Source organism: Cynocephalus volans, chromosome 11, assembly GCF_027409185.1.
Source record: "Cynocephalus volans isolate mCynVol1 chromosome 11, mCynVol1.pri, whole genome shotgun sequence".
Lineage (NCBI taxonomy): Eukaryota > Metazoa > Chordata > Mammalia > Dermoptera > Cynocephalidae > Cynocephalus > Cynocephalus volans.
In genome coordinates this window covers 30,426,949-30,440,444 of record NC_084470.1, presented here as the reverse complement: position 1 = coordinate 30,440,444, position 13,496 = coordinate 30,426,949, and the positions used below count along the sequence as shown (strand labels likewise).

General features: G+C 33.7%; 1 protein-coding gene across 10 annotated transcripts in view; it reads left to right on the top strand.

Annotated features, from left to right (window-relative positions):
• Positions 1-13,496, top strand: part of TBC1D5 (TBC1 domain family member 5) — a 539,520-nt gene that overhangs the window by 311,560 nt on the left and 214,464 nt on the right. For all 10 annotated transcript variants that reach the window (XM_063113715.1, XM_063113719.1, XM_063113718.1 and 7 more), the window contains one exon: positions 11,519-11,621. In XM_063113715.1, the coding sequence (XP_062969785.1) occupies positions 11,519-11,621 (103 nt within the window). The remainder of the gene's footprint in view (positions 1-11,518; positions 11,622-13,496) is intronic.

Sequence of the window (13,496 nt, the reverse complement as noted above, 5' to 3'; positions counted from 1 at the left end):
ATTCATTTCAATTAATTGTTTCTTATCTCAACCTAATGAGGTTTGTTACCATTCCCATTTTTATTAATGAAGAAACTGATAATCAAAAGGTAAATGAAGTCACTTCCAATTTATAGCATTTCTAATTTAGAACTTGAATTGTCTGTTCAGAACAAAATTTGCCATGTTTCAAAAGCTCTAACATTAAATGAAATCAGTATTATTTAAAATGATGGGAAATAACAAGTTCAGGATAAAATATCATTTTCATATTAGATGCCAAATAAGTATGTTATTTGGTCTATCAAGGTCTATTCTAAAAATATACACAGCATCTATAACATCATTTGCAGATTAACATATTTATAAGCTATTGCCAAATAGTATCATCTTTTCTTAAAATGTGTTCTCCCTCTCTTCTGAATTAAATGATTAAAATTCTTTAACTTTGACCATATTTAAAAGTTTATCTGATTGCCTATTGGATATGATTCTTGTCATCTTCAATTATTGGTCTTGTGTGTTTCTAGTTCTTGTAGTTGACATCTCAGGTAGCTCATTCATCAGTTAATTACTCCGTTTCCTACTTGAATCTCCATGATATGGTTAGATTTTTAAAGATTCAACTTTTTCATTTTCATGCTTCCTTTTGTTTATAGGTTTATGTGTGGGCCAAGCTGCGGACATAATCAATTTGAGCAAACTTTGTCTCCTTGGTTTTTTTTAATATTGTCATTTGATATTTTGTGGATTTATTTAATAATTGCTAAAATTCTCTTTTTAAAATTATAGATGTATGCTGTCCAGTTTGGTAGACAGCAGGTACATGTGCCTATTTAAATTTTAATTAAGATTAAATAAATTAAAAATTCAGTCTTCATTTACCATAGCCACATTCAAGTTGCAGTGGCTACTATATTGGACGGCGCACATATAGAACATTTCCATCATTACAGAAAACTTTATTGTTCAGCAGTGTATATATAATTCATTGTTATATTTTTTTATAATACATCATGTGAATGTCTACATTTTATTTTTTATTTATGTTGAACTTTTAGATAGGGCCTATGCTAAATATTTATTTTTTATTTCCTTTCTCTCCCCTTAAGAAAACTTCATTAATATAAATACTATATAAAAGTCTTAAGAATTTTTGGTCAAATATAATTATTATGTTACATTACAGTATACATTACAAACTAGACTATTGAAAATTTTTTCTGTATTAATGATGTATGAAAGTGATTTTACAGAGTTAAATTATTGATATATATATATATATTTTTTTTTTTTTTTTTAAGATAAAGAACATCTTCCCCTCAGTTCCCATTTTGGAAGAAAGACTCCCAATACTTTGGTCCATTGATTGTCACACTTTACAAAGTTAAGATATCCTAAATGTTGTTGTTATCTTTTATACAGATTCCTCCAGGCCCACTTTGTATTTAAATAAAAACCAAATTCCTCAAGGGAGGAGGATTTTACAAGCAATTTCAGAGCAGAATTGATTTTGGTGTGTGTTAATGCAGACAATCTGCCCAGTGTTAAAATGTTAAAGAGAAAAAAAAAATACAAGCTGCCATATTCGTGTGATCACACCAAAATAGCAGCTTGTATTTATATTTTCAGTCTCCTCGAGGTGGACTGCAGGCACACATGAATGAGTGGATGTACTTGGTGTTGTGTTGTGATTTTATTTAATGCAGGCAAAGTACATGCTTGTGCATGCACAACCAGCCCTCACATATGCACTTGTTCACAGCCGAGAAAGTGAAAACTACAACACAAGCCGCTCTCTAAGAGTTGTCAGCAACCTGTGTGTATGTTTCTTAAATATTAAAGAAGGGGAAAAACAGATTTTCAGGAATACGAGAAAATTCTGTCAAATGGCCTGTAGTCCTTACTTATTTGACATTTAAGGTAAAAACAAATGTATTTTTGTTGCATATATATATTTAGAAATATGTATTTTTCTGTATTACTCCTGTTTTAAAGTATATTTTTCCCATTTCGTTCCATTTACATTTCGTTCCTAGCATACATTTATTCTAATTTGTGAGATTTTTAAAATCTTAAAAGAATTTGTTTAGTATTTGAATGAAAATGAAGGTTAATTTGCTACAGAACAATACAGCTCTAGTGCTCTTATTCGCATCCTGATGCTCCTTACCTTGGGAATTTGGAAGAAGTGCTCCGTGGAGGGCAGCACATTTGTGTTACCCTGAACTGCTGACCAGTAGAAGTTTTGCTTTTGAGATCCTCTTTGTTTTAAGTAAGCCAGGTTTTTAAGCACTATTTATTGTTGTGGGTAATCATACTATTAATTCTATGATTATGAGAAGGTTAAAAAATAAAGTTTGGTGGATGGTAAAGTTATAATATCCCATTCTGAAATATTTCCAGGAATCATAGCCTATTAGGTGGTGTAACACAGTCTTTTCAGAACATTCAAGCAGGTTTGGAATTGAAGCTTCTTTGGTACTTCAGGGGTAATGCTTTGAATTTCTTTTTAATTTTTTTCTTAATAGTTGCAAATCTGCAAAATAAAGTTTGTATTTCCAGTTGTGAAAATCTTGCACTTGAAGTGCTTATATATCTATCTACCTGTTTATTTTTTCTAATTTTTTACCTTTATGGATGAATAGAAATGTTTTTTGGAGGAGGGGAGGCAGTGAGATAGAGGGCCCATTATGCGACTCAGGGCATTACAGAGCTAGAAAGAACCTTAGAAAAACCTCTACTTAGATGATGACATGTTCCACCTCCCTGCCCTCTCCAAACCATGCATCCGGTCATCCCAACCCTTCTGTTTAATCTTCTCAACTGTATGGTGATTTCATACTCCCATCTTCCTTGCTAGACTCTTGGAGATTTTTCTTCTGTCCTCCTGGGCTGGGACCTACTCATTGTCATCACAACAGATTCCTTCTTTAATTTCTTTGGCTTTCAAAAATCAGTATTCATCTTCTGTTCATGGCCTATGAAAACTTTGTGTTGTTCTTTTCTTTATTAATTACAAAAACAAAGAAAGCAGAACTCTACTCACGCCTTTTTGTTTATTTGTTTTGTTATTTTGCTTTACCTTCCCATCCCCAGTCCCCAACTCCATAGGCTTAATTTTTCTTTTTCACTTGTTCATTCATTTGTAGGTTTGTAGGTGTTTTTGTTCATTCAACAAATACTACTTGAGAAATTTCTATGTGCCAGCTACTGTACTAGAATTTGAAGATTCTAATGAAGAAAAGACTGCCCCTTCTGTTCTGCTATATGTCATTATTTTAGTACATTTCTGTTGCTTATAACAGAATACCTGAAACTGGGTACCTATAAAGAAATGAAATTTATTTCTTACAGTTTCAGAGGCCGGGAAGTCCTAAGTCCCGGGAACACATCTGGTAAGGGCCTTCTTCTTGGTGGGAACTCTACAGAGCCCCGTGGTGACCAGAGTATCACATGGTGAGAATGGACTAAGCAAAAACAAGCTAACCTCCTCACTTGCTCTCCTTTTAAAGCCATCAGATCCACACCTGTTACTTCATGAATGGATCGATTCATTAACAAGGGCATAATCCTCAAAATTTAATCACCTCTTTAAGGCCCCACCTTTCAAACACCATTATTGGATTTCCCCCACCCTCTTAATACTGTTACAATGCAAATCAAGCCTCAGTGAGTTTGGGGGGGGACATGCAATCCACTGTTATTTATATTTTAATGTGATTATCCTCTTTTAAAATTATCTGTAAAATGTCTATTTTCTCTCCTAGATTTTCTTGAGTTCTGAGTTCTTATGTTTTGTATCTTTATATTCTCCAGTACCTCACAACTTTAATAGGCATTTGTGTGTTTGATAGTCTTTTACTTAAATCCTTTAATTTTGTGAAGATGAAAAGTTGTAGCTCAGAAAGAATATGACCTGGATAAGCAAATTTAACTTGTTAATGGCTAAAATGGAAATAGTACTTGGGACTCCAGGTCTTTCCAGTACTCTATAATTTATGTTAATCTTATTTGTCTAGATTTAACACTTCTTCAGTTCAAGAAACACTTATTAAGTACCTTCAGTGTGCAAAGCACTCTGTGAAGCAGACAGGACAGAAACATAAATGCATCAGTATCTCAAATCTTATTCAAAAGGAGGTGGAAAATAAATAAGTAGGCAATGTTTGTGTCCTCCTGGTTTATTCTAATGAAGTGTTTCTCAATCTTGAGAGTATTGACATTTTGGGCCAGTTAATTCTGTGTAATAAGAAGCTGTTTCGTACAGTGTAGGATGTTTAGCAGCATCCCTGGCATCTACCTTCTAAAGGCTCTGTGAGGCATGCTTTTTAATCTAAGGGCCTTTTGTGGGACTGGAGTTTCTGTGTGGCATTGTCTTAGAGCTTTCTGAGATCTGAACAAAGGGTTTTACAGTCACACCCTTGGCTTTATCTTTAGAACTTGTTTTTCTGTGTCCTAAATTTGATCTTTGCCGAAAAGAAATGTCTTAATGTGAGCATCATTTGCTGACTGAAGAGGTTGGGAATGAGAAAAAGGTTTATTTTCAAACCCAGCAAATTCTAGCACCTTTATGTTTATCAGTTCTTCCTTTTGCTTTTCTCTTCTTTCATTCTAATATAAGTAATAAGAATAAACCAGACAACACCTTCAGCATTCTGCCTGGATATCTCCTTAGCTAGATCACCCAGTTTATTTGGTCCATTTTCTATTTTCCATAAACCAGAGGCTACCATGTTGTCAGACTTTCTGCTACTACATGATAAGGAACCCTCTTCCTCCATTTTTCCTGCAATATTTTCTTCACTTTCATTTAAATCCCCAGTGGCAGCCTGCTCATGGTCTGTGTCTTTTGCTGACAGTGTCTTTCATACCCTTTACTATTTCACTGATGCTCTCCGGAAGATCCTTCTGGCTTCTATCCATTCTTGTAGACATTTCTCCTACATGTTTTAGTTTTTTTAGCAGCACTCCAGTTTCAGGTATCAAAACCTCTATTGCTTATCTTCTGCTACATCATAAATCAACCAAAACTTAGTTGCTTAGAACAGTAATCATTTATGATTTCATAGTTGCTATGGATCAGGAGCTTGGGAGCAGCTTAGCTGGGAGGTTCTGGCTTAGGAGTCTCTCATGACATTGCAGTCAGATGTCTACTGGAGCTACAGACATTTGATCACTTGAGTAGGGCTGGGGGATGCACATTGGTTCCTTTCCATGTGCATCTCTTCATGAGACTGCCTAAGTGTTCTCAGCCAGAGGATACTTTCTCCACAGTACCTGATCCAAGAAAGAAAGGGAGCCATATAGAAGCTATGTCCTTTTTTATGCCACAACCTATGAAGGGAAGTATGTTAAAGAATTTGCAGACTTGTCTTAAAAACAATCACAGTCCACATAAAGCTTCTGGGTCTCTCTGATGGTGTTTTCCATCTATCCAGCTGAAAGGGTAAATGTGTATAGGGGCCTGCCTGTGGGAGGGGATCAGAAGTGGGGAGGGATTTTGTAGTCACATGTAACTTCTACTCTCATTCCATTGCCTAGCACTCAGGCATATGGCCATAGCTAACTGAAAAGGAAGCTGGGAAATTAAATCTAGCTATGTGCCTGGAAAGAAGAGACAACAGGTTTGGTTAAATAGAGAGAATGGTGAAATCATCAGCCAAAGTAGGAAATACAGGAAGAAAAAGAATATGGAGTGTCTGCTTTCATTCTTTATCAAATTTTCCCTTTATAGTATTGGCTTGATTTTTCAGTTTTTCTTTAATAAAACAGTAAATCACAGTAAGATATTATGGTTATATATTTTGGTGTTTAATAGTATTCTAGGGAGTTTTCATCAGCTCATTTTAAATTTTGGGTGAGTGCATGTTTTGATTTTCTGTTTTTGAAATATGGGCATAGCATCAGTTATCCCTTCAAGTCCTCTGTACTTCTTTGTCCTACTGCATGATTATAAACCCTCACCAAGGGCTTTATTTTTTCCCTGGGGGCATCTTATTGAATACGTGCATCCTCTGTAATTCGTCTGGGCCCAATTCTCTGTCTGTTTTAATACTTCTAATTACCTAATTATGTACTATAACACTGTGACAAGCCCTTTATCATTTCACTCTTTTCTTAACCCTTTTCTTGCTTAGGAAGTATTCTTTTTTTTTCCCCCCTCTTTATTATCTGAGAAGCTCTTCATTACAGATAGTCAAGATATTTGCCAGGCTTCCCTTTATTTCCTGTTGAAGGTCTTTCTAACAAACTCCCATCAAGAACCTCGATCCTGGTTATTGGGGCTCTAAAGTTGGTGTTTAGTTGCCCTTCATCCCTCACTTCTTGATTGATTCCCACACACTGCAGTCACGTAAGATATCCAATAGACAAATAGAATAGTCCAGTTGTCATAAACTACTTTTGTGACAGAATTAGTGGCCATTCTATCACTTATAGATCTTAGTGTAATTAGATGTACATAACAAGTATCCATGAACCAAGTGTAATGAAACAATAAGATTTTTTTAAAGTTATGGTGAATAATGCTTCAGGATAACTAAAAATCGAAGGAAATTTTTATACAAGTATTTTAGATAATAAAGGAAGATAAAATGATAGGATTATAAATTTATCATCTTATGACCTCTAATGAATTAATAGATATAGGTAATGATCATCAACAGTTGCTAGTATCACAAAAGAGATAAGCTAATGTTATGTTCCTCCTGATGGAAGGGCACAGTGCTGTTTCCTTGGTTACCTGTTGGTGCATTACAAACCACCCAGAGCTTGAAACAACAAGTTTATTTTGTTAATGAATCTACAGCTTGCGCAGGGCTCAGCAGGACAGCTCATCTCTGTTCAATATGGTGTTGGCTAGGGCAGCTTGAAGGCCAGGAGCTGGAATCATTGCAAGGCTTGTCCACTCACATGTCTTGCTGTTGAAGCTGGCTCTCAGCTGAGACCTTCTCTGGAGTTGTTGTGGGAACACCTCCACATGGCCTTTCCATATAGCTGCTTGGCTTCCTCACAACCTGGTGGCTTGGTTCTGAGGATGTGTCCAGAGAGAGAGCCAGCCAGAAGATGTGTCACAACATCACTTTTGCCACATTTAGTTTGTGAGAAAGTGGTCACTAAGGCCAGCACATATTCAAAGGGAGAGGAGTTAAACTTCTTTTTATGGGCAGAGTGTCAAAGAATTTATGAACATATTCTCAAACCATCATACTTCCTATGAAGAATCTTGTTGAAAAGTTGGACCTGAATCTAATGGAGTCTCTAGATCTAACTACCAGTTTATAGGAAATAAAAGGGGGAGAAGAATGTGTTAAATAACTCTATGGAGGTACAAAAGTAAAATTCAGAATGTGGGGATTTTCTACAGGATAATCTGGTATCTTTAAAAAATACATTGCAAGAAAAAAGAGTGGAAGGACAAATCTATACAGCAAAAGAATCTTAAGAGACATAACAAATTGCACCTTATCAACGAATATTTCTTGGATCTTTAACAAAGTGTTGAAAAATTTTAGACAAAGGAATTTGAACATTTACTGGATTTTTGATTAAGTTGACTATTACTTTAATTGGTCATAGTGTTATAATGAGACTATGCTTATGTTTTTAAACAGTACTCTTTTTTTAGAAGTACACATTGCAAAATTTATAGACAGTGATGTCTGGGATTGGCTTCAAAATATTACAGCATTGAGGGAGGAGTATATATAAAACAAAAATGGATTAGTGATGAAGCTAGGTGATGATAGACTGGGATACATCCCACTATTGTCCGTTCTTTATAAGTGTTTGAATTGCCATGATGAAAGATTTTTATAACTTAAATGGAAACTGTATTGCCTGCCAATTTGGGTTTATTTCAATTTAGAAAACAAAACTCATACACCAAATTTTTATAAATTTTTATGATATCTCATTTTGTACTATGTAAAATTTGTTTAAATCTAGTTTCTTTACACATCTGAGAAAGAAACTTCTATATTTTAAATATTGATCAGTTCAGTTAAAACAAACCAATTTTTTTCCATCAGGTAAAAGTCTTAGACTGTTTTAGTCTAAATTACATCATGGAATACTACTCTTTGCTGTTCATCTCTATTTTCAGAGTTTTACTCTCTCCTGTTTCACAGTCCCATTTTTTGTTTTCTGGCCAAATACAGAAAATACTTCTCTTGAACTTTTATGTTCTGATATTAACAAAATTTGTCTCCGACCCCATTTTGTGTGATTTTTTGTCCTTTTGTTTTCCTATCAAATATTTTGGTTTGAATGAATCATGAACTTCTGCAGTTTAGTTCTAAATTTTTTTCTCTACCTCATTTTTTCTGAAGTTGCTGATGTTTCTCTCTCCCTCTTTTTTTTTTTTTTGGCATTAAACTGTAGAGTTATTGTTGATTTTTCAAAGTCTTAAGAATTATTGAATCTAGCTTGGGTCTGTATTCTGTGTTTTTTATTATTGTTTTAAAATTATATTTGCCTTTCCAATGATATTTGGGTTAGATTGATGTTCAAATAACTTTACCTATTCTAGATCAACACCAGCTATCATAAGATTAAAAAAGCCCAGAAGTGTAATGGATGGTAGGGAGATATTCTGAAACTTACATCATATCATCAAAGACTGATTGTTACTCACTCTACTTTTTTCTTTCTCTTATTTCTGATTCCTATCAGTGTAATGTCTTTTCTTGTGACAATCAAGTATTTTTTGTAGGAAATATGTACTTGTTCAGGTATATTTATCAACCTTCTGAGCTAGGTTCTTCTGTGCGATTCTGAAGTCATGGAATTTTACCTAAATGCATTTCTCTGACTTATCTGTAACTTACTTAGGGAAGCAGTTGGAAAGTCCTGCTGGTCTGCTAACTACCCATATACATTGGCACAGACATTTATTTTTCTGTGTGACAGTTTCCTTGCCTGTGTAATCTCTGAGTTGAACTGGATAATCTCCAAAGACTCTTTTAGCTAAAAACTTCTCTGAATTTCAGTTCTTTTTCCAACTTCTGAAATAGCATAAACTTTTACTTCTCTTTCAAACTTTTCTTTATCTTTCTATCTTACTTATTTGACGTGATGGATTCTTCATCAGAATTTATAGAACATGTCATACTGTTCTAAAAAAAAGGGTATCATGAAACTTCACAAATTAGTACTTCAGCATTGTAGATGATGTACTATTGCATTGATATGCTATGTCTGCCTAATACACATTTTCAGTTGATTGGATATTTTCTAAAAGTGGGCAATTTAAATTATCTACCTGCAGTTTAATTCTTGTAGATCTCTAGTTTTTAATCTTGCAAGTGGTTAGTATATATTTAAATGAAACCATGAATTGGAATACAATATAATTTACATTTTTAGTATGTTGGTATTAAACTCTTACTATATAGTTCATGGATATTTGCAAAGTGACTGTAGCAGTTTTTAGTACTTTCTTCCATAATCCATTCAGATTGCAACAGCTGGGTGATCCATATCTTTGGGCATGAAGCCTACTTAAAAACAGGGCTAAATTTTAAATCATATAATAGGAAGAAAGGGAGAAAAACTAGCCTCTCAAAAGGATTAATCTATTCTTACCCTGATGGCTAAGTTTCTTCAAGAAATTTCTGAATAACAGTTTACTTGGTTTACTATCTACCTGTCTTCAACCTGATTACTTTTATTTGGGATATTTGACTTTCTAAAGGCTTTAGCAACTTTCTTTTGCCCCAAATATCTTTTTTTGTTTTTTTTAAAGATGACCGGTAAGGGGATCTTAACCCTTGACTTGGTGTTGTCAGCACCACGTTCTCCTGAGTTAACTGGCCATCCCTATATAGGGATCCAAACCTGTGCCCCAGATATCTCTTGCTTGGGTAGAGACTGCCTGGAGGGTCATCACATTAAGCTTTTTGCAGATATGTGAAGTAACTTTGCTCAGATCCTTATGCTGTTTACTGGCCCCAAGAAGAGAGGCTTTCTTGCTACTACTGAAAAAATAAAAAATCTATTTCTGGGAACAATTGCCCATCAAAGGGTATTTCAAACAGAAGTCAAATGAGCAAAAGAAGATAAAATAGGTCTTAATTTATTTTAAAATTAGGACCAGAAAAGAGATGCTTCACAAATCTCTTGCATAGTTCACTTACTTCAGTAACTTAGCCTGAACTGGAGTACCATCACTCAAAGAGTAATAATGACCTCTGTTCCTGAGCGTCTACTACTTGTCAGGCACTGTTCTTGGTGTTTTCACATGATCTCATCTTGATCACAAACTCAATATTATTATCCGTACTTGACAGATGAGGCAGTTAAGCAATCATTTGCTCAAGGTTCCATAGTTAGAAATTATGCAACATGAATTTGAATATAGGCTTTTCCATTCAGGTTATGACTTTTTCATTTCACTTCATTATAATTCACTCTTATGTCCTTCTTACAAACTCTCCTCTTTCAGGCTTATTTCTACTTTGAGCTACTCAAATACTGTTTTCTTTATCACTTCCTATTCAGAAATGTAGAGTTGTAAATTCAGCACTTAAAGCTCTTTTCAGACTTGGCCCACCTTTTCTTCTGTCCCACTGTCCTGCTCCCAACTGGCAGTACTTCTTGGAATTCTCTTTTCCTTCAGATTACTAGTTACCATGCTGTGCTGCACACTTGATATACTCATTGCCTTCTGTGCCTTTATATGTTTCCTTCTAATTTGGTTACCTTTCCCACTGATGTTCCATGTTCCTCCTCCTAAGAATTCTTATTCACACCTTCTATGATTGAACCCAGTTGACTGTTTACTTCTGGACAACATTCTCTCAGCACTTATATATTCATTGTATATTGCATTGCCATGTGTTTGCTCTTTGGGTTCTTGTAGTTATACGAGGGTACTACAGAAAGTTTCCATGAACTTTTCGAAGACTCCATGTGTATTCTTGCATTATAAACAACTTTTAAAACTCATTTCAAGCAGAGAATCTGCTTTTTTTTTTTTTTTTTTTTTACTTCACATTAGCTCAAAGCACCTGGGAGAGTTTTTGATCCAGAGGACATTCATGCAGTACTTACTTACTTTTGTTCCATTGGATGTCATATTTTAAAAAGATGAAGATGATAGCGTGATCATATATAATAATTGAAATCCTGATATTTATATCAAGAAAAAATAATGATTTCTTGAAAAAGTTGGTACTTTTACAAAATCACATTCTAGTCCTAAAAACCAAATAGGCTAAAACAAAGCAACTCCCTACCCCTTAGATGGGCTATAATTCATTTTGCTTACCAACTTTTATATTCATATATGTGGTGGCTTTAAGTATGTCAAGAAATTTGGAATGTTTACACATGTTGAGTGGTGTCATTTACTTCGGGATATTATCATTTTTCTCTTCTCACCCCTTTTTAGTCCTGCCAGTGGAATAAGTTACATGGCGAATACAGGCTTCTTCTAAAATCAGAAGCAGCCCTTGTCACCTCTTAGAGATGAGAGTTTGAGGGTGATTCTTGAAACTGCTCTAGTCAGTTTCAATGCTGTGTTTTCTTTTTTCAGGTTTCCTGAAATGCAGTTTTTCCAACAAGAAAATGTGAGAAAAATTCTTACAGATGTTCTTTTCTGTTATGCTAGAGAAAACGAGCAGTTGCTTTATAAACAGGTAATGAAAATATCTTACAGGTGGCATCCATTGACTCAAAATTTTCTATACAGCTTGACAAATGATAGAGCAATAATGTAGCCTTTATTGTATCCAAAGTTGTATCATAATGCTAAAGCAATCAAAGCTGTGCTTGTCAGCTGCTTGGTGAGAAAAGTAAGCTCATTGAAGCACATATGCTTCTTCCTCATTATAAGACATTCCACCAAATTGTCTTCTATAAGGCGTTCAATCTTTTCTTTCATCTTTTTGGAGTTTGTTTATAAACAACATCTTTGAAGCCAATCTAGTAATAAAACTTTTCAGAGTTGTATGTATAAATATTGTTTCTAAGCACAGCATTTATAAATATGTGATATGTCACGTAAAAAATAATCAAGTGTCCCATTATTCTTTAAAACTTACCAGTAATAGAACTTCAGATGGTTTCTTTAAATGTTTTGAAATTTGTATTTAGTTTCTTTGTGATTCTGCTATTTGGCTTATCTCATTTCTAGAGCAAGGAAGATTATTGGATTGTATCCTTTATTGAAATGTAAATTATTTAATATATAAAGGTGTATCTAGGTTTTATAGTTAAGTTTATGGCGTTCCAGTAAAAATACACACCACTTGGATATTTCTATGTATTTCTCCAAATGTATATTAAGTGGGAATTTAAACTAAATTTATAAATTCTCTAACAATCAAAAGTTATAACATGCATCTAATTGATGACCACTAAACTTCAATTTAATGTAACAGAGAACACCTGTGGTAAAAGCAGTGTATATCATTTAAAATAAACTTGATAGATTAAAAAATGGTAAACCAAGTCAAATTACAATTATACTAAATAATACATTTGTTATTATTGTATACATAGAATACCCAACGAAACTAATTTTATCTTGTTTTTTAATATTAGTAATTTGTCTTTATATTAATTACATGCTGGAATTGAAAATGGAAAAAAAAAAACATTCCATTTATGATGGCAACCAAAACTATAAAATGTCTAGAAATAAATTTAACAGTATAGATACAAAAGCTATGTGAAGAGAATTGAAAATGTTATTGAAGGGTATAAAGCAAGAATTGAATAAATACAAAACTGATAGCATGTTTTTTGGATGGAAAGACTTTAAGTAAAAACATTACTTCTTACCAAATTAGTATATAGTGACTATTCCTGTCATAATCTAAGTAAGATATGTTTTTTTCTTTTTTTTTAAAAACTGGATACAGTTATTTTAAATTTGGTGCCTAAAAGCTTTATAGTTATTTTAATGGAGATAATATAGCATAGTGGTTATAAGCACTGAGTCTAGACTCAAATCCCTCTTTTAAATCTCAGTTCCACCATTTAGTAGCTGCGTAATCTTAGCAATTTGTTCACTTACCTTTTCTAATCCTTAGATTTTTGTTTATGTTTTTTAATTTTAAATTTTTTATAATCCTTAGTTTTGTTATCCGTAAGATGATGGCAATAATAGTATTTACTTTATAGAGTTAAGAACGTATAGTGCTTACCAAAGGTTCATGTTGGTAGTTGTGGTTATTATTGTTATTACCATCATCATTATAATTATGATTAAGTGTGTTGGAATTGCCACTGAATTTGGGGGAAGGCAAGAGTGGCAAAGGGAAATATTAAAACTTCCTTTTAACGTTCTATGATAACTACAATGTGAAAGTATTATGGGAGTCAACTGTTAGATCAGTGGAACAATCTTAGAATAGGTCCAATTTTATAGGGGATCTTAAAATAATAAAGTAGAGAAAAGAATGTTGACTTGTTTATTTGGCTTTCCATCTAGAAAAAAAGATACCTTTATTGGAGAATAAATTCCAGATAGAGTAAAAATATAAATGTAAAAACTAAAAGCATAAAAA